General features: G+C 47.9%; 1 protein-coding gene across 3 annotated transcripts in view; it reads right to left on the bottom strand.

Moving 5' to 3' along the window:
* Positions 1-21,197, bottom strand: part of SPNS2 (sphingolipid transporter 2) — a 94,909-nt gene extending 73,712 nt beyond the window's left edge. For all 3 annotated transcript variants that reach the window (XR_004427965.1, XM_033172020.1, XM_033172019.1), the window contains exon 1: positions 20,861-21,197. Coding sequence is in view for 2 of the 3 variants with exons in the window: in XM_033172020.1 (XP_033027911.1) it covers positions 20,861-21,185 (325 nt within the window). In the remaining variant the exon portion in view is untranslated. The remainder of the gene's footprint in view (positions 1-20,860) is intronic.
* Between the last annotated feature and the right edge of the window lie 501 nt (positions 21,198-21,698).

Genomic DNA, 21,698 nt, shown 5'->3' with positions numbered 1-21,698 from the left:
TCTCGACAGAGGTTATACCATCCCCTGGACCTCCCTAGATTTTAGGAGGAGCTCTTTTCCCCTAAAAGCAATGCTTTCAAGGATTTCAGAGCAAAACTTCCTGCGTGGGAAGGTGCATTTATGCAACAGGCACCCTTGTTGTGGCCTGTAGGCTATTTAAGTCAGAGCAACTCAAGAGCTACTATCTTACAAAAACACACACCACCAGCGAGAGGCAAGCCCAAGTCATAATCTTGCGGCGAGCTCATCCACTTAATTGTCAACAGGCTGAAAACTTTGAGCAACAGAGCCACAGCTAAATTACAGGGGGCAGCGGGCAAACAGCAGCTTGGCAATTGGATTCGGTAATTTGCAGTACAAAAACAGAGGGCTGTTCCGCGCACCCATTTGCAAGATGCTAGCCTCATTCTAAAAAGGAGATCCCATGACACACCAGAGAGGGCGGGCGGCAGGGAGGTGGGTGGGTGGGAAGGGGAAGCTAAATAATTTTCTGTAGTTTTTTTTCCACCTTGAGAGCAACAAGATTTCATTGGTTTAAAAAGTTACTTCGCTGAAATTTCTTGCCAAAACTTTCCCTGCGTGCTGGACTGCACAGTTGCTAAGCTACACATCATCTTCAAAGGAAATGTCCACAAAGTTCCACTGGGTTCCATGTCCTTTGGACCGAGGTGTTAAAATTCCCCCATGTGTTTAGCACCACAACACCACCAGCCCTAGCCACCAAGCTCATTGGTCACGGGTGAGCTACAGCCCCATGGCATCAGATGAAGGAAGGCTGGCCTAGCGGTGTTCAATGTAGGTTCGTCTCGAACAATGGCAGTCAGTCTGTCAGGATTCTTACCTGGGGAAGCTTCCCCCCCAAAAAAGTAGGGAAGTCTGCCAATTTGGAAAGCCCCGCTCCAACCCTTAACAGATTAGGTCAATGTTCAAAAGTGCTTTGTGAATGTCAGAGGTGTCCATCCCATTTTTTATTGCAAGAGATCAGCGGCCATTTTGGTTGCTGTGATCTCACAAAAGTTTCCCCTGAAAAAAAATGTTGTTGGGTGACGTGCCTGGGAAAAAATCACGTTGGGGGAAACTACGGCGTGAAATCATGTGAGATCACGGCGTCCAGGAAGATGGCACCCCAAATTTTGGCTTCAAGGTGTTGGAGGGTATGCACCTGCAAGTCAGAAAACTGCCATGGGAACCATACCCCAGCTGTAACCAAGAACAAACTATGTCTACAACAAAATGCTAGACTTCATCTGCACTATACATTTAAAGCAGCACCATACCACTTTAAACTGTCATGGCTTCCCATAAAGAATCCTGGGAGCTGTGGTTTGTTAAGGGTGCTGAGAGTTGTGAGGAGACCTTTTATTACCCCCACAGAGCTACAATTTTTGGAGTGGTTTAATGTTTGATCCCTCTTTCTGGGAATTGCAGATTTGTGAGGGGAATAAGGGTCTCCCCAACAACTCTCAGCATTTTTAGCAAGCCACGGCTCCCAGGATTCTTTGCCAGAAGCCATGAATGTTTACAGTGATACGATACTGCTTCAAATGTGAGGATGAGGCCCTAGTCTCAAGTCTAAATTGATGAGGGGAGAACCTGTGGGCACCAGGCAAAGTCTCTGAGGGGACATGTCTACCTGCTGGGATCCAGATTGCTTATCCCTCTTGCATATTTTCCCTGTGGTCTTTATGACCACACTTGGAAGGCAGGCCAGTATTACTGTGTCCTTTCTGCAGATAGCATACCACTCAGCTTTCCTGCTTTAAGTGGGACATACTGGAATGACAGAAACCATCGTGGGCTTCTGTGATCCCAGCATGCCCCCTTTTGGCTCCCGCAACAGTGCAGTCCCAAAACACACTCATCCCGATTTCCCTCTGTGTTAGGTTGGAGGATAAGAGGCAGGAGAGTCGCAGCTCTCTGGGAGAGGGAAGATTCCTATAAGCAACTTCTCTATTCACAGTGCAGACTCGGGGGGGGGGGGTGTTTAAGAGGTAGAACACAGTAGGAAAAAAGCCCAGTTGTTTGTGTGTAATGCTCAGTATCAAAGCATTGTGTGGAGAGCATCTGACAACCACCCCACTTTCCCATCTCTGGAGCATCACTTTTTTCCAAAAAGCAATAGGGTGCTGCCATTTCCCCCTAACAGTGCTGCCATTTCCCCTTTGCACAGAGAAACCAAGGTGTTTGGATACAGCAGGGGTCCCCAAACTAAGGCCCGGGGCCCGGATGCAGCCCAATCGCCTTCTAAATCCGGCCCGCAGACAGTCCGGGAATCAGCATGTTTTTACATGAGTCGAATGTGTGCTTTAATTTAAAATGCATCTCTGGGTTATTTGTGGGGCATAGGAATTCGTTCATTTCCCCCCCCCCTCCAAAATATAGTCCGGCCCTCCACAAGGTCTGAGGGACAGTGGACCGGCCCCCTGCTGAAAAAGTTTGCTGACCCCTGGTATACAGCTTTGGAGAAGTCCCAGATCTTCCACCTTAAGAAGGGACTCAACAGGGCTGCTTTGCGTGTCCCGTCCCCCCCCCTCAAAAAAATCACAACACCCTGGAGCCAGCTTTGAAAAGCAAGACCATTGCTTAGTCACAGCATGTCCTGCCCTGCATCCTCCTGTTAAAACTGTTACAACACTGCAGTAGAATCTAAATTATATCTTCTAAATTATATACATTAATACGCCGCGGATGTCATTGTAAAGAATGGGTGTAATTACAGCATACTCTTATAACCTACCATGACTCCTTTTGAGAGAAAAAAAACCACCCTAAAATAATAAAAAAGCCTTCTTTCCGAGCTGTTGCCCTCTCCCTCCTTTACCCCTCTGGTCCTTTTTCAAAAATAGAAGCGGGTTTTTTGGCATGAGCCAAAGGCAAATGTCACACGGGCCTGCTCCCGCCTCTTTTGACAGCTAACACGAGGGAGCCACAAGGCAAACAGATTCTATTTCCAGGATTTCAGCTGCGCCGGTGTAATCAGAAGCCGCTTTCTAATGAGATGGCCAGGGCTATTCTGAGGGGCGATGATGACTTTACTGACGTCAGAATAGTGAACTAACAGCACTGTCCTGCCTTCTCTCACGAAACCAGGGCTCTAGAACCATGGCAAGCCTTTTACACCCGAGTGCACGGAATGATATCTGTCAAAATGCTTTTAATGCCTTAAAACAAGCTTTACTGCAGTTTCAATTGTCATTGGCACCTGAGCCAAAGAAGCCTTTCGTAGTTCAGACGGACGCTTCATCTTCAAGTAGACCTGGGCCACATACAATATACAGTCGTAACTTGGAAGTCAAACGGAATCCATTATGGAAGTCCGTTCAACTTCCAAATTTCCAGAAACCAAGACACGGCTTCTGATTGGCTGCAGGAAGCTCCTGCAACCAATCGGAAGATGCGTCAGACATTTGGGTTCCAAAGAACGTTCGCAAACCGGAACACTCACTTCCAGGTTTGCGGCGTTCGGGAGCCAAAACATTCGTCTCGAAAGGCGTTCAACTTCCGAGGTACGACTATATAACCATTCTACAACCAACGATAACCGAGCAAATAAATTACGAAACAGGAAATATACATGAAAAAAATACCCATAATGCATACTGCAAGATTAAAATACACCATTTAAAATTGATTTTAATCCTCATAATCCACATAGATTCTAGATAAACAACCAGCAACTTTGTTAACACATCCTTTTTATATGAACTATGTCAAAATCAAAACCCTGAAGAGCGAGACTCCATCTTAAAAGCTCTTGGTTATAGGTTTTTTTACTCTGTCTAATCAACATAACGCTGACCCGAGGTAAGATCGTGCAACTCAACCCTCCTGTACCCATCAGCAATGGCAAGAGCTGCATCCGTGTAACCCTTCTGCTAAAAGTCATCGTTATATTATATAAATATCATTCTATTTTTCATTATATTTAGATCTTCCCCCCCAAATATATGGTTCTTCCCTACAGATGTATGTTTTATCCTCCAAAAAACCTAGCACCAGGGAGAGGAAATGTCTGCATTGAATTGATAACGCTTGGGTCTGCTTAAATTAATATGCCAACAGACTTTGGCGCCTCCATTCTCTCTTAGAATCTAAACTATTTCTAAGCAAAGTGCATGCGACCCAAATGACATGTCTCAAAATATTTACAAGTGTTCCAATAAACATAGAAATGTTCCGCTGAGACCACATTTACAGGTCTCTCTGATACACGTCTACCTCAAAAGAAGTCCAAGCGAGTTAAACAGAGCTTAAGGATGGTACATTATTCAAGAACAAACTATAACTTCCATTAAGCAAGAGAGAAACCCACACACTTTCTCTCTCTTTCTGTCTCTCTAATCTGCAACAGTCTTAGGGTCTAGTACCTTGAGCTCATGCCTTTAAAACTTGGGACTAGATCTGCTCCAAACTCTGATGAACTGGAAGGCATTAAAACATGGACTGGATTCTCAATATATTGTATGGCAGGGGCAGGGAATTTTTTTGGCTCCACGGGTCAGAATTTTATCACAATTCGCATCACGGACTGAATTCAACTGATGGGCAGGTCCGCCCACCTGTCAAAATGCCTTTGACAGCTCTGCAAAGTACGCTTTGAAGCAAGCTAACCCCCTCCTTTAGGGACGCGGGTGGCGCTGTGGTCTAAACCACAGTGCTTAGGGCTTGCTGATCAGAAGGTCGGCGGTTTGAATCCCCGCAACGGGGTGAGCTCCCGTTGCTCGGTCCCTGCTCCTGCCAACCTAGCAGTTTGAAAGCACGTCAAAGTGCAAGTAGATAAATAGGTACTGCTCCGGTGGGAAGGTAAATGGCGTTTCCGTGCGCTGCTCTGGTTCTCCAGAAGCGGCTTAGTCATGCTGGCCTCATGACCTGGAAGCTGCCTGAGGACAAACGCCAGCTCCCTCGGCCTACAGAGCAAGACGAGCGCGCAACCCCAGAGTCATCCGTGACTGGACCTAAAGGTCAGGGGTACCTTTACCTTTTAACCTCCTCCTTTAACTTGGGTGGGGGATTGTTTCATATGGTGCTTTGCAGCCAAGCACTTCAAGGCAGTCTTCCGTCAGACACACAGGAACTTCCCTCAAAGCAGCAGAGCACCTCTGCTTCTCCTTCAAGCGGGCAAGAGGCAGGTACAAGGCAGCGTAGCCAATGCAGGATTAAACTCTGTCCTCCTGCCAAGTGATGCCAGCTGATGGGTTGGTAGGAGTGGTTTTGGGGGGGAAATGATCCCATGAGCCAAATTGGATACCACAGCAGGCCAAGACTAGCTCACAGGCTGAACGAAGGGGCCAAGAGAAATCAATTGAGAAATCCAATATTTTGATCTATCTGGGATTGGAAACAAATACCGGTACATCCTTCCCTCCACCAAATCCTCCCACTGAAACAGCCCACTGAAGGCTGAGCATGCTCATTGGGGAAGGATTGTTTACTTTGGGGAGGAAATGGGAAGCCCTACGGAATTATATTGTTCCGCCCATGCTCTCTTGTTGATTGTTCAGCTGTTAAAAATCGATAAAATATATATGCATTTTAATAAAGAAAGCCAAGGGGACGGGAGACTGAATGGAGAGGGCATGGCTAGCATGTACAGGAGAACTTCACACTGCAAGAATCTGTTGCAAGAGCCATAGGTAAACAATAAAGTAACTCGTCCTCCCGTGTTTTATATGTGGATGGGGCAACCAGGTGAACGCATCTCATTTGGACATGAAAAGAAAGCTAATCTCCATTGCAGGGAGAACCAGAGCTACCAAAGGCTGCAAATCTGCAGGCAAACCTGCTTGTTCAGCCTTTGGTGGAAGAGAACATAAATAAATAATAATGATAATAATGATAATAATAATAACAATAATACGAACGTTAGATCTGGAGGGTGTAAACATCAGCAGATGCTTATGGGAAAGATTACCTGGGAAAGTCAGCCAGCTGTTTCAGCTGCAGAGAAGAATGAGGGCTTGAGTCTTGGGGAAAGTGCATGAAAATTCATGTCACTGCAGAGGCTCCACAGGCTCTCCCATTTAACATTAGATGTGCTTTCAATGCATGGTGTGGAGGTGGCAACATTTTATTCACCCTAGGAGAAAGCCAGTGGCTGGCAGTGCAATGGATGTGGCTCTTTTCCAGCTATGCCCCCCAAAAAAACATGCCCCCCTCCCATGATATCTCTTCATCCAGGCAAGCAAGTGGGATTATCAAAATTCAAGTGCACCCACCAGCTCAGCATGCGTCCCTGAAAAAGGGAACAAAGCAGGGGAGACAAAGTTTGCAGCCTGGGGAGAGTGACACAAGCCAGAGAGAGAGGCCTGGGGGGGGGGGGATGTGCAGCCCCAGAGTCCTCACATCCCTGCTCTAACCACTACACCCCACTAACCAGATGCGCCAATCAAAACGAGACTCCATTCTACATGGTGTGGATAAAAGTTGGCAGAGAAAATGCTGTTCCTCCCTCTCTCGTAATACTGGAACTCCATGATGGCTATGCTCTGCCCCCACACTCAGAGGCAGTAATACTTCTGAATGCCAGCTTCTGGAAACCACATGAGGCGAGAGAGTGATGTTGCACTCTGCACATGCTTCCAGGTTTTTTAGGAGGGGCACCTGGCTGGCCACTGTGAGAACAGGATGCTGGACTAGGAGCACCTGGTCTGGCCTGATCTGACAGGATTCTTTATATGTTCCTAAGCTAGAGACTCCATGGCTGACATCAAGTTTAAAAACGGTCACATAAGAGGACCCAATCGTCTGCAAAATGCCTGTTTTGCAAACTCACTGCGGCCCAGATTGCAGGAGCCTTTCACTTCCCGCTCTGCTCTTTCCCTCAGGTAACCTCCGTGCATAGCTGGAAGTCTACGGTGCACATGCCTGACCCCAAGCCTCCGGGGCGTGTGAAGAAACAAAAACAGGCATACCAAGGCAGAATTTCAGGACGTTTAATAGTAATACATTACATACTAAGATCTGCACAAGTGAACAGGACTTTGTCACCGAAAGGTAGCCGGACGATCCAGCAAACCAATGCACGATTTGGCAAAAGTAGCAGACACTCGGTGGCAAAACCACCACAGGGTCTGAGGCCCCAACTACAGGATCATACCACTTTAAACAGTCGTGGTCCCCCACCCACACACCCAAAGCATCTTGGGAATTGTAGTTTGTTAAGGATGCTGGGACGTGTTGGGAGACCACCACCACCCCATTCCCCTCACAGAGCTACAGTTCCCACAGCTCTCTGGGAAGATGGATTGCTTGCTAAACCACTCTGGAAATAGTAGCTCTGTGAGGGGAATTGTCACTTTTTTATAGTGATGGCTTTTCAAATGAACCCATCGAACCGAGTGTCCTGTAGCAAATTTCACCTCTGTACAAGAGAACAGTTTCTACAGACACTCGCACATTCCTCGCCGTCCTCCACCCCTGCAGGCAAAGTGCATTATCGTAGTTGAGAGACACATTTCAGCCAGGCTGGTGAGGTGAGGGGGTGAGGGGTGTGTGGCCTGATGAAAGGGGGCGTGGCCTGTGGAGAGTTCAGAGGGCCAGGCAGAGGTGCTTTAAACCGCAGGGGTGCCCAAACTTTTTTCAAAGAGGGCTGGATTTGATGAAGCGAACAAGCGTGAGGACCAACCAAGGTTGTTGCTTTTTTTGGATTGGAAATATACTGCCACGGGGGCCGGATTAGGCCCCCAAAGCAGACTTTGGACATGCCTGCTTTAAGGGACACATTTGGCCCCCAGGTCTGAGCTTCCCCGCGAAGCGTTCTAGAGAACGCGAATGCTTGCACACAATTTTGTGCTGTTTTAGTTGCCCTAGTAAAAGGGAGCATCGTAATACAGATTTTGGATTTCCCCCCTTAAAATTAAGACCAACCCAGAACTAACTCTGTTTGATTGAGACTTTTTTTTTTTTTTAAGGGACAGAGGAGGAATTTTGCAAATGTCCAGATCGGACCAATTCTAATTTGTCCATCCCTACTTATTTCTGAGAAAACATCTCATGTATTTATGTCTTTATTGTATTTATTTCCCATCTTTTTCTCCAAGGATGAAGCAGTTAAACTGGATGCAACTTAAAAGCAACAGTTCCTGCGTGGGGTGTGCAGAGGCGTTCCTGTTTCAAAAGATGCATCCATATGTCTCCATAGAAGCCGTCTTACAGGAAACATTTTCTCTCTCTCTCTCTCTTTCTCTTTGCACATGCCTATCCAACTCTGTCTGAAGAAGCAAACATTCTCCTTTTTCTAATATTAAAAGTGGCAGACTCCAACTTGTCATCTGCAGTACCTGCATTAAAAATAACTTTTTAAAAAATTATTTTAAAAGGCAGAATTAATGTCCATGGGGAATTTCCAAAAGGCGGCGCTTAGTCCTGGATCTTAGGCAAGTCGGAACAAAAACACTTTTGGCATTTGGGGAATTATTTGGGGTTTTTACTTTTTGAAATATGGCAACCCTATATGATATCTCTTTGAACCTTCCTGGTTCTCCCACCAGAGAAACCTAGGAACTGTAGTTTGCCAAGAGCGCTAGTCCCCTCCCGCAGCTACAATCCTCAGAGTGGTGTAAGAATCTTCCCAGGGAACTCTGCGAAGGGAATAGGGGTTCTCTTAACAACTCTCAGCACCCTTAACTACATCAGTTTGAGAACCATTAAAAAAATGGGAGGGAGTACATGAAAATTCATCAGCGTTTTAGTGCAAATTATGTACCTTTGCATGCAATTCTGTCTAATATAAACATTTCTGCAAAGCAATTTCCTCCAAAATAATGCATGTTGATGTCATTTTCACTAATATCTGTAATTTTTTTTGCATGTTACGTGGCACTACAAGATTAAGATGAGGGCACATTTTAGAGGATGGTTGTGTTTCAGTTCCCATCTTGCTTCGGAAAGTGTGTATCAGGTAGGTTTGCCTTTAAATGCACGCCGAGTTGAATTTCTTCTCTATCATCGCCTCCAGTAAGTTCACTCCAGTCTCCTGTCCAGAAGCAGAAAGATTTCCCATTTCCGAAGCATCCCCAAAAAACCCGAAAGGCAGGAAGGAAATTCCACAGCCTTCCAAGGAAGTCTGGTCCATTGACAACCTATTCTCAGCGCCATCCATCTCTGCATAACCCAATAGCATCAACTAAGTGGGATTTTGAAAGAGTGTTTGAACAAGTAGTCCCCAAGCACAAAACTGGATTCTCTTTGGCAATGTTCCTTCTGTTTCCAAAGTACAGAGTGCAAGTGCCAATCGTTTTGTAGACAAATAAAAGCCAGCGCTATCTTCACAACAGCAGGCTCAGGGGAACCATAGAGTTTGGAGTAGTATCCCCAGAAATGTTTTTTTGTTTTTGTTTTTTTTAACTCTGGCCAGGAGGCGGCAACCCCACAGCAGCCCAATGAGGACCATGTTTACTCACTGGTCACATAATAATGCCTGCCTGCTGGAGGTAGAGACAGAGGGAGCAGGAATCCTGAGCAGCTGCAGCGAAATAAATGATGTGCAGTTCAAATTCATGCAAATCTCTAATCCCGGCCATATTGCACTCATTTAAAACTCTTACACTCTGCCTTTCCAAGGTGACTTACAATTTCTTTCTTGGTTTAAAGTCAAATGAAATCCACAATAAATTAAAACTAAGCACACAGACGGCCGCAGAACCACCAACAGAAAAATAGCCAGGGGGGGAAATGATTAAAAGATCGTGTTATTATGCACCAAAAGCTCAAGAGAATAAGGCTGTGCACACGCCATACATTTAAAACACAGACTTCTCCTCCCGTGCCCTCCCCCAAAAGAATCCTAGAAACTGCAATTTGCGAGAACAGCAGCTTTGTGAGGGGTAAACTATAGTTCCCAGGATTCTTGCAGAAGGGGTGGTTTAAGCATGACATTTAAAGAGCTTTTTCATATAAATGTATTGTATATGCCAGCCCTGTATGGTAGATTAGGCTGAGAGAATCTGGCCCTGCTCTGTTTGCGTTGTGTGCAATTAACCCTTTCTCTACTGGCCAATAAAATCCACCACCACCCTTTCGCTGTGGCTTTTCTTTCAGTATAGAGAAAGATTCACAGATCTAGCATATTCCCTCTTGCAGCTGAGAAAAATGGTGATTTTGATCAGAAGGATGACCTCTGGGGAATGCGTCGAGACACCCCCCTTCTCTGTGTTGCTGCTTTAATCAAATCTGAACCCTCCCCTTCACAAGCACACAGACACCCCCTCAAAATGAAAGAAATGATTAAAACAACCCAGCAACAGGGGGAAACTTGAAGTAAATCTCCCATGCCGTACTTAATACAGCCCCAAGACATGAATCCATGTCTACTCTTTCAACCTTATTCCCAATTTAGGCTTCCAAGTCCCCGCTTCCCGGTTCACACACAAACACACACACCGAATTTGCCATCATAGCTTGAAGGATGTAGGCTGGAAAAGCAGGCTAATTATTTTTTTTAAAAATCTGCATCCGTTGGGATCACATTTAAAAAAAAAAAAAAAAGTCAAGAGCAAAACATATTTGCATGCTTCACCTCATCAAACTCTGGGGCCAGAGGAAAAAGTTACGGGGTTTTTTTGCGGTGGGGGGGGGGAGAAGACACAGATATCTCCTCTGAGGATCATCTCAACCACAGGACAGCTTAAGGCTTGCATACAGATCATCTTTGCTCTAACAGGCTGGCTTTGCAAGCTTGTCTCTGTAAACGAAGTTACAGAGGGAGAAAAGGCCTGACAACATAGGGGTGATGGGTGTGTACATCTCAGGTTTAGCGATATGTATCTGCCTGACCCCGACTCATGGAGGCAGCTGAGGTCTTGCAATGTCCTCTGCTGCAACCTCAGTTCTGGTGCAGTTTCTCTTGACCTCATTTAGGAAGCATGGATTTTTTTTAAAAAAAACCCGCATGGAAGCAAATTTTGCAGTGGTAAACCAGACCCTAAAGAGAGGAAGGGAAAGCATTCTGCCTAAAAATAGATCCTCTTGCCTTGCAAGTGACAAGTTTGTCTTTAGAAGGCAGAATAAAGACTCCGGGTAGTATCCCACTAAGCTCTACAGATTCTGATTAATGACTGAGTTAGGTCCGTTCATTTCAATGGGTCTACTTAGGGTGAAACACAGAAGAAGAAGAAGGAGGAGGAGGAGGAGGAGGAGGAGGAGGAGGAGGAGGAGGAGGAGGAGGAGGAGTTTGGATTTGATATCCCGCTTTATCACTACCCGAAGGAGTCTCAAAGCGGCTAACATTCTCCTTTCCCTTCCTCCCCCACAACAAACACTCTGTGGGGTGAGTGAGGCTGAGAGACTTCAGAGAAGTGTGACTAGCCAAAGGTCACCCAGCAGCTGCATGTGGAGGAGAGGAGACGCAAACCCGGTTCACCAGATTACGAGTCTACCGCTCTTAACCACTACACCACACTGCCTCTCTGCCCTTAACTGCAAGGGGCTTACCTCCTTTCTCATAAGGTTAGAACCCAGTGGGGTCGTTCCATGAAGCCTCTATATCGGAAGATATAGCGCAGACAAAACAATGAACTTCTTTACGCAACAGCTCTTAGTTAACTTGGGGGATTTGCAGCCACAAGTGACGGCCACTAACGGCTTGAAAAGGGAATTAAGACAAATTGGAGGGAGATATCAGTGGCTGCTAATCAGGACTGCTATATCAACTGCAGCCTCAGGCAGGAGGCCTCCAATCAGTTGCTGAGGGACTTGAGTGGGAACAGTGGTGGACTTTCGGGCTTTCAAATTTCAGCAGGGCCCTGTGCAGCGCCAACATTCAGCGCCTTCCACTGTTCATCATTGTTGTGGCGCCCCCAGTAGCGCCCAGTGTGGGTGAACCGGTTGCGCTCTCCTAACCTGCCTCTGAGTGGGAGAGGGGTAACTGAGCTCACAGCCCACATTCGGGGCTTTCATAGGCTTCTGTCTGGCCAGTATGAGACTGAATGAACCTTAAGTCTGATCCAGTGGGGATCGTGTGAACCGGTGTCAGGAACTCCCCAGGCAAGTTTTGCTACTGGCCCGGGTCCCGTTGCAACTGCGTAAAGGTTCCTGGGCACCAGGTTGGCGACTGCAGTTTAAAAACCTCTGCCTTTGTCCATAGTCAATGCCATTTCCATTTCCACTGTGTGTGTGTGTGTGTGTGTGTGTGTGTGTGTGTTTTTCTCCTTCTTGCATACTGGGACAAGTGAACTGTTGTAAGAAAGAGCAAGCTGCAGTCAAGGAATGTAAGCTGAGATAATAGAATTATCTTTAAAGGTGCCATTTGACACCTAGCTTATATGTCTGAGTTCCTAACACTGGCGTAAACCATAGCAGCTAACTTCGAGGGGCTGAGGTCCCTAAATAAACATTTAAAATATTTAAGGAGGGCAGGCCCATACAAAGTTGATGGGCATTGCCATTCGGATGGTGTGCACATGATCTATTATGCAGGGCAGAACGCACCTGACACACACCCACCCATATTTTATTCAAGTTGGCACCCTTGTGAGCCAATACATCAGGCAGAGTAGAACATACAGTACCAAGTTACCTTAACCAAGCCAGACCAGTGGGTCCATCTAGCTCAATAGTGTCTACACCAACTGGCAGCAGCTGTCCAGAATTCCACTCCCAGCCCTACCTGGAGATGCAAAGGATTGAATCTGGGGGGGGGGGGGGTTTGCATCCAAAGGAAGATGCACTGCAATTGAGCTACACCCCTGCCTTTACAGGATTGCTTTATTCGGGCAGTGACCCTTCCTCAGAGTATGGAGGTGTGTTGATATCAGGAGCCCCCTTTGCAAGATATTGGAAGGAAATTCTCCTGCGGTTACAGAAACCATAAAGAGAGATCAGTAAAAGAGGAAGCGAAGATCAGAAAGAATGCAAAGAGTTACTAAAAGGAGGTGCAAAGGATGAGTCAGAGGCAAAAGCAAAACAACATTCCAAACCCTCAGAATCTAGAATCCACGTGACTTTTGCGGAAACGTCATCTTGAAGGAGGGGCGGACACCGTGCCAACAGGTGTCTCTGGAATGCCGCTCCAACAATTCTCACCGTGGCACTGCAATTGCCTCCGATGACAGAGCTCGCTCTCATATCCTCAACCACTTCCCTTCCTTAGTGACAAGAGGCACACAAGTTTCTTCTTCTCCAGGAAAAGCCATGTGTGCAGGCAGGGGAAGAGAAAGCCAATTCCTAACTCCAGGCGGATGGAGGGTAGCTAACTCCTTCCAACCAGCCTTTGGGGGCAGATGAAGGCTGCAGAAACTTGCGTCATGGTTGTCTGCAAGTTGAACTTGCTGCCTAAAGGCAGAGGAGCCAGCTGTGCAGCTTTCGTCCTGGTCAGTTGACAACCCGGCCTGGCCAACGGACAGTCTGTTCTGGACACTCTCAGACACTTTGAAAGCCTGCCGTCATAAAACTCTGGAGGTTCACACAGTGCCAATTTGCAAAGCAGCAAATCACCACCGGATGACCTGGCTGTGGTTAGAGCATGGTTCTGATAATATACCAAGGTTACAGGTTCGATCCCCGTCTGGGACAGCTGCATATTCCTGCAACTGCAGGGGGTTGGATCAGATGATCTGCAGGGTCCCTTAAAACTCTACACTTCTATGATTCTATGAACGTGGGGCTGCTTCATTAGACATTAAGCCAACGTGGCCAGGGACAATGGGAGTCACCTGGGTAAACTAGTCCCTTGAGCAAATGCACACACACGCCAAATTTCAGCTGTCTGTTGCGGAAGTCTTACAGCTGATTTTTCTCATCAGCAAGTGAATGAGTCAATGATGACAAAATGCCAGGCAACAAAACTCATTATTTATTATTTTTTATAGATGGTCCTCTGCACCACAACCTACTATACCCTCACAACAGGCAGACTGGACTGAGAACATGGTGGATTTGAACCTGGGTCTCCCCAGGCCTAGTGAAACACCTTAACCGCTGGACCGTGCTGGATCCAAGAATGAATTCCTGAGATTCTAAACAAAAAACTTGCAAGGTACACTCGAAGGTGGAGATGACCACAAATATTTATGCATTTCTTTGCCTACCCCTTCAGAAGAGTTTTGTTTTGTTTTGTTTTGTTAAAGAAAACCAACCGAGAGCTTAACAGCTTAATCACTGCAGAGCCGGAAGTCAACAGACAAGCCACATTTTGCTAACCAGGTATCAGGAAATGACCACATAAGGTTTGGCTTATGACTTAGCAGCCAAGCATAAGGATGTGACCAAGGCAGAAACTGCACCTTATCCTCTGACACACACACACCGAAATCTGTCACCTTGCGGATATCCCTCTGGCTCCAGCTCCTCCCTTGCAACTGGGACGGGGCCAAATTTCCAAAGCTGCTGCGTTCTTTAATGAGCACACCATGCTTTGGCTGCATTAAAGAGCAGGTAGTGCTAATTGCCACCTGCCCTGAGACACAAACCGGATTTTTCACCTGATGACCTGATTCGCACACAAACACACACATACATTGCTGGCACCTGTCTGGGGCTGGATGTGCACCCAGATTGCTGAATCACTGATTCCAAATTAGAGTCGGACAGGGTGGGGGGGAGGGGGCGGGAAACACATTTGCACAAATATAGCACAGGCAGAGTAATTAACCTCAGCTAATCTTTTCATTACCTTGGGCTGCTGCCTTTCCATTTGCAGAGTTAGCAACCCAGAATTCGTACGCAAGCTACATTTCAATTACACTGGTGCTCTGCCGTGCCGCACACCGCACTAGCTTCAAGGCTCTAGTCCTCATTTTTTTTACATGCCATCTCAGCACGTCCACAATGAAAAATCCTGCATAGTTCAGTGACCTGTGGATTATTATTTTTAAGGCACCCACTCAGGTGACACGGAGTTCTGGGCACATCTGTCCCAATGCGAACACACCTTGAATACTAAGGTAGCTGCACATTAGAGAGGGGAAGCAGAAGTGGCAAGCAAGGCACATTTCAGCTTTATTTATCCCCTTTTATATCACATATTTTTCTCCGGGGAGCTCAAGGTGGCGTACATGGCTCTCCCTCTCTCTGTTTTATGCTCACAACAACCCTGTGAGGTAGGTTAGGCTAAGAGTTGACGACTGGCCCAAGGACACCCAATGGGCTTCATGATGAAGTGGGGATTTGAACCCTGGTCTCCCAGGCCTTAGGTCAACACACTAACCACTACAGGCTTATCCACAATTACAGGCCTTACTGAGGAACCCCAAAAAACTTTGAATAATAATAATAATAATAATAATAATAATAATAATAATAATAATAGAAATTTAGAGTTGCAAGAAACCCAAGGTTCAATGAAGGAATTCTGTATCTGCCTGCATGCCTGAGAGATGTCCATCTAGTTTCTGCTTAAATATCTCCAGCGGTGGAGACCCCACCACCTCCAAGTGCAGCATGTTCCACAGTCAAACAGACCATTAATATAGAAATTTAGGAGCCGCCTCTCAGTGGCAGAGCATCTGTCTTGGAAGCAGAAGGTCTCAGGTCCAATCAATGGCAGCTCCAGGTAGGACTGGGACTGTCCCTGCCTGAACTCTTTTGCACAGCTGCTTCCAGTCAGTGTAGACAATACTGTTCTTGATAGAGCAACGCTCTACCTATGTCCCTATGAAGCAGCTACCTATGTTCCCAAAATCTGCCCGCCCTGCAATTTCTAATCCTGATCTCTGGAGCAATGGAGCACACAAGAAGGGCCTGGTTGGATCAGGCCGGTGGCTCATCTACTCCATCTTCCATTTGTCCTTCCTTCATAGATTTGTAAACAGCTTCCATGCCTCCCTTTGAACGTTCTTTTCTCCAAATCAGACACACACACTTTCAATGGTTCCTCATCTGATGCGGTTTCTCAGTTTGGAGCATAGCTTGGTGGGGTATGCAAAACCATTGCCCTTATCACCCACAACCCGCATCTAACGTCCTGGCCAGCTTTTTGGCCCATTAAGGAGGGCTTGGGACTTCCCCAGCTTTATAGCCATCTTCAGAACCAGAAGCCAAACAGAAAAAAGGACCATACAAAGGAATGTGTTAGGGCTGAGGAAGCCACCCATTCCACAAGGCCGGCTGACATTCGCCCAGCCTTTTGTTTACACAGGCGTTTCCTGGATTTCCTGAAAAATGGTGGCCGGCTGTCGCTCCACACCCTATCAAGAAGGTCTCTCACCACCACCTCGTCCTGGGGGTCTCTTCCCTGACAAAATGGATGCAAGGAACCAGGGTGGGGTTGCAAATTAGGATCTCGTTTGTGTTCTCCCCTTCCCAGAGTGAACAGCGGTGGTTTTCTGAGGCGTAAGCAGATTTGACCAAACGCTAGGAATACAAAATGTGCTTGGTTTCCCCTCCAGCCCAGGAGGAAGTTCCCTCCCTCTTTCCCCCCCCCCCACTCTGGTTGTCCCTGACACTATTTCTCACAATAATAGCGTGTCACTGCTGGCCTGCGAGCTGTTTTTCCGCAGTTTGGTTTTCACTGAAATGTCATGTTGCATTTTACAGCTGTTTACATAAGCCAGCTCAAAAGGGCCTTACCCTAGGAATGATTAAGGAAAATAGACAACAGTCAAAAAATTAGGAGCCTTCCCCTCAGTCGCCCAAAAGTCAGGTCTATACGACTTGCAGGCTTCCCACAGGCATCTTGTGGGTCACTGTGAGGAAAAGGTGCTAGGCCGCGAGCATGTTCGCACCATACGTTTCGGGCATTATGATACCACTTTGGACAGCTGTGGCTTCCCCCCAAAGAATCAAGGGAGCACTGAGAGTCGCTAGGAGATCCCTCTTCCTCTCATGGAGCTACAATTCCAAAAGCTCCCTGTGAAGAGGGACTGTTGTTAAACCGCTCTGCGAATTGCAGCTGCATGGGAGAGAACAGTCTCCGAACTACGCTCAGCGCCCTTAAGAAACCACAACTCCCAGAATTCCTTGGGGGAAGCCATGGTTGATTGGAGAGGTATCATATGGTATGAATGGGGCCTAGATGTGGCCTAGAAATTGGTCCAGTGATCCAGCAGTCAGGCTTCTCTTGTCTTGTCAAACACCCTGAGGGACATAGGAAGCTATACGGAGCCATGCCACTAGGCCATCAGTATGGTCTCAACCCTGACGGGAAGTAGATCTCCAGGATCCAATTTTTCTAAACCTACCTGGAGTTGTTGAGGATTGAACCTGGGAATTTCTGCATGCACTGCTCGAACACAGAGCCCTGCTGCTTCCTTCTCAGCAGAACTAGGGTTGCCAAACGGCTGGAATTTCCTGGACACAAACAGTATTTGGCCCTCATTTGCAGCTGACATGTCCAGGAAAATGAATGGCAGCCCATGTCGGAAGTGTAGATTTTGGTGGATTTCATTTTAAAAAGCAAAAAACAAACAAACTCAACAACTTTGCCCCCCCCCCAATATGGCAAACAAAAGCCCCCACTGTCCCCACAGTACTGCCTCATTTCTCCCCATGGCTGGGGAGATGCTTCTGGGAAGCCGGCAAATAAAATACATTTTTAAAAGCCCCGCCCTGTTGTGTGTACTCCATGGAAGCACCACTTGTGTCAGGAGAGTTTGCCTGTAGCCAGTGGCCCCCACCACACACTGCAGTAGCTAATCTGAACCCCTTGCAAGCTCTGTAGAGAAAATGGGTCCAATTTCAAACACAGTAAGGGGCTTTCTGAACCCGCCCACATGGAGAATGGAGGGAACGTGGCTCAGTAGCAGAGTGCATGCTTTGCAGGTTTCAATCCCTGACATCTCCAGTTAAGGAGGATTGTGCAGGAAGTGAAGGGAAACGGCCTCTCCCAGCAGAGACTTTGGAGAGCTGCTGCCAGTCAGAGCCAACGTCACTAAGCTGTAGGGACAAACAGTCCAACCTAGTGTAAAGCGGCTCTCTCTGTGGGCTTCGTGGCTGAGTAGGCGTTTGAACCCTGGTCTCCAAGGTCTTAGTCCAGCCTTTCTCAAACTTGGGCCCCTAAATTTTGCTGGACTACAACTCCCATCATCCGTAGCTACCAGGACCAGTGGTCAGGGATGGTGGGAATTGTGGACCAACAATATCCAGGGACCCAAGTTTGAGAAAGGCTGTTTTAGTCCAACACTCCACTACACCACACAGACTCTCAGTATCGTCATACTGTATAACACTAGGCTTGCAGACCATGGTATTACTTGGCGGTAGGGGTGGAGGTGCATTTCTTGTTGAATCGATCAAGTTTGCAGTGTCCAAAAGAGTGGAAGAATACACCCATCCACCCTTCGAAATTCACACTTCTTCAAATTTTGCAACGCACTTCTCTCACCAGTGTTTGCAAAATTGCATAAATATGGGGCAAAGTGTGCTTTAAAAGGAGGCTATTGCTACAAAAATGCATTCAATTAGGAGAAACTTTGCAAAAATTAAAAACTACATACAAATATGTGCTTATTAGGGGGAAAAAATCAAACTGCTGAAGAATGTTCATGAGAATTCTTCTTTTTTTTAAAGCAGAAACGTGGAGGACTGAATTTAAGACCGGGAAAGAAATAAGAAACTGAGAACAATGACAATGTCAGGTCCTTCCATCCCGATTTGAGAGTGTAGCAGTTCCCAGCAGGAATTATAAACTGCCTCCCCTTATTCTCCTTCCCAATCAGAAGACACTCTGTGGCCTTATATAAGCACTATCTAAACATGATTACAGAGGCAATATAGCATAGTAGTGAGCACTGGCTTTGGATATGGGAAGCGCAGATTCAAATCCCTCTGCTCAACCATGAATGTCCTGCAGCTAGTTACTACATCTTAGTTTAGGCTACCTCAAAGGGTTGTCGTGATGATTAAATATTGTTTCTAGGTCCCTTGAGAGAAGGCAGAATTCAAAGGCAGGCAACCATTATTTACATGCACGTGCGGGGGGGACGGGGGACTCAAGCTTCCCTTGTCCCGTTTCACCCCAGTCACAACAGACCTGCAAGGTAGGAAAATATGCTACGTATGGAACAAGCCCGAGGACCATCAGTTCTGCCTACTAAACTGGTTCCAAGAAAGAGGCACTGAATTATGAGCCATGGCACCTTGCACAGCTGGGGACAGTACTTGTGTCTGTTGGAAATGCAGCATTTTCAAAGCATTCAGCATTTCAAGGGAAAACACACAGCAGCTCATTCTTGCTGGCTGCCAGTTCCCCTTCCAGCATGTTTTCCCCTCCAGGCAAAAAAGAAAAGGGGTGGGGGAGAGAAATCATAGCCCATTTTCTCACCTAGAAGAAAAAAAGCTCTCCTACAAATCTCTCCATGTGCTGCTGCAAAGAGCAGCGTTGAAACAGAAGCCAAGATTGCCCTCTTCTTGTGCTCCAGAAAATCCAGGATATATTATACACACACAAGCACGCACAATGACTTGCTTGGGCAGTACACACACACACACACACACACACACCGCAATATTTCCAAACTAACTGGAAAATACCCATCCTTCCGACCCAATCCATTTTCAAAGTACATCTTATCTCAGGTCTAACAGCTGTACCTGTCATCCATGCAGAATCCAGAGAGGCATCCCATATTTCCCTCACAGCCCCCCCATCACACACACACACACACACACACACAGTGTCAGGGATCTGGGATGTGCAAACACAGAGGAGTTACCAGTACTTTCGGGAGCCCCATCAGGGTTGTAAAGCAAACATCTCCAAGTTGGGAACCCAAAGGACTTATTTTATTGCAAAACCCAACAGGGGAAGGGGCAACAGAACCTTCCTTCGTCTACTGGGGAGCACAATTTAAAGAGCAGAAGACAATGCCGCAAGCCTCCACACAAGGAGTGCTTAGCTAATTACATTGCACGGGGGCCCCAATTTATTTATTTATTAAAAACCCAAAGCGCTGCAATTCAGCCATCGTAAACATAGGTAGGGGGAGAGAGAGAGAGAGTGGGTCATCATCTAGCATGGGCATCTTTTGACCTGAGTAGTTTTATTTTTATCATTTTTCAATGATAACCCTGGCTGTGAAACCACCTCCAGCTGACCTGCCTGGAATTAAGAGAAAGCCTTCAAATTCTCACACCAAGACAGCGAAAACAGCGGAGGCTGTCTAACCACCACAATGGATTCCTTCTGGGTATGCAAAGCATGTGTGCAAAGGAGAGATGCGGACCAAAACATCCATCCATCTATCCATCCCTGCCAATAGCACCAGGCCACCTCCAGCATACCCAAATCCAGGAGAGGATCCCTGCTTTTCCAAGGTGCCTGGCGGTGGGCGCCCCTCACCTCCCCGCCCCGCAGCTCTGCTCAGCCTTTTGTATGCACATCCCCATGGCAAGCCAGAGAGCTGCTTTTTTCCAATAGGACAGCTAAACAGCATGCGGCAGAGAGAGAGAGAGAGAAGCGCAGATGGAAGGAGGGCGAGCAGATCGCTGGGGACGGATGGAGAAGAGGATGGGGAAAGGGGAGACGGGGAGAGGAAGGGAAGGGAATAGGAAAGAGGGAAGGGGGAAGAGCAGGGGAGGAAGAGAAAGGCTGGAGATGGGGAGGAAGGGAGAAAAATCAGAGGGGGAAAGAGAGAGAGGTAAGAGGAAGGAAATGAATGGGGAAAACAGAAAAGGATATAAACGGAAGAAAAAAGGAAGGAGAAAAAAATAGAGGAGGGAAATAAGAAAGAGGGCGTGCGGGGAGGGAAGCGCAGGATGGACAAACAGGAAAGGAAAGGAGAAGAAATGGGAAAAGAAGAAATGGGAACAAGGGAGAAGAGTAGGGAGTCAAAAGAGAGAGAAAGCGACCGAAAGAAAAGATCAGATGGAGAGAGAGAATGAATGAATGAATGGATAAGGTAGAGCGCGCGTGGGTTTTTCCCCCTCGGGGGCAGAGAGAGCTCCTTCTCGGCACGCCTGCCGGGGATCTCCCGAAACGCCGCCTCACCTGCCACGGTGTACCTGTCCAGGTAGTTGAGGACGTTTCCCACGCTGAGGATGGCGGCGGCTGCCACGCGCGCTCTGCCCAGGCTGGGAGGCGCGGCGCCCGCGGCCGCTGCTGCCTTGTCGGCGCCGCCCTGGGGCGCGTGGACGGCGCCCGACAGGGTCTGCACCTCGCCGCTCCGCCCGCAGCAGCCGCTGTCCCCGCTTCCTCCTCCTCCGTCGTCCTCGTCGTCGTCGTCGCCCGTGCCAGCAACGGCCGAGACCCGGAGGCGCCCGCTGCAGCCCGGCGGGCCTCCGCTTGACGAGCCGTCGCTCTCCAGGCACATCATGAGCCGCCGCGGCCGCGCTGCCACTAAACGCGCACCTGCTGCCCGGCCGGCCGCAGCTCAGCGCCAGCAGCGCCGCATCTTCGACCGGCCCCGCCCGGACGCCAGGATTGGCTGCGCTGCCTCGGCTCCGCCCACCACCTCTGGGCGCGCCCACCGATCCTCCGCCCCTGCCCGACGGCGCGCAAAGGGGAGCCGGGCGGAGGATCGCAGTTGCGTGCGCGCGCGCTCTGTCCCTCGCGCTCTGCCGTCGGCGGGGGCCACCTGACTTGCCCCTTTCTCAAGTCGGTGGGACTTACTCCCGAGGAGACGTGCCTTTTGGATCCTCTACACACCCAAATCCGGTGGCGGGACCTGCTTAGTCGTAAAACTGCCCAGCTACGTTCCTCGACGGGCTTCCACCCAGTTGGAAATCAGCCGTGGCGCACAGCTGGACGGATTTTAGTATCTGGGCTTCTTCAGGCACGCTAGGCTGAAGCTGCCTTATGCAGAGTCAGGCCTTGGGTCCGTCGGGTC

Source organism: Lacerta agilis, chromosome 15 (genome assembly GCF_009819535.1).
Source record: "Lacerta agilis isolate rLacAgi1 chromosome 15, rLacAgi1.pri, whole genome shotgun sequence".
Classification (NCBI taxonomy): Eukaryota; Metazoa; Chordata; class Lepidosauria; order Squamata; family Lacertidae; genus Lacerta; species Lacerta agilis.
The sequence above is the reverse complement of the archived record's forward strand: the minus strand, read 5'-3'. Positions and strand labels throughout refer to the sequence as shown.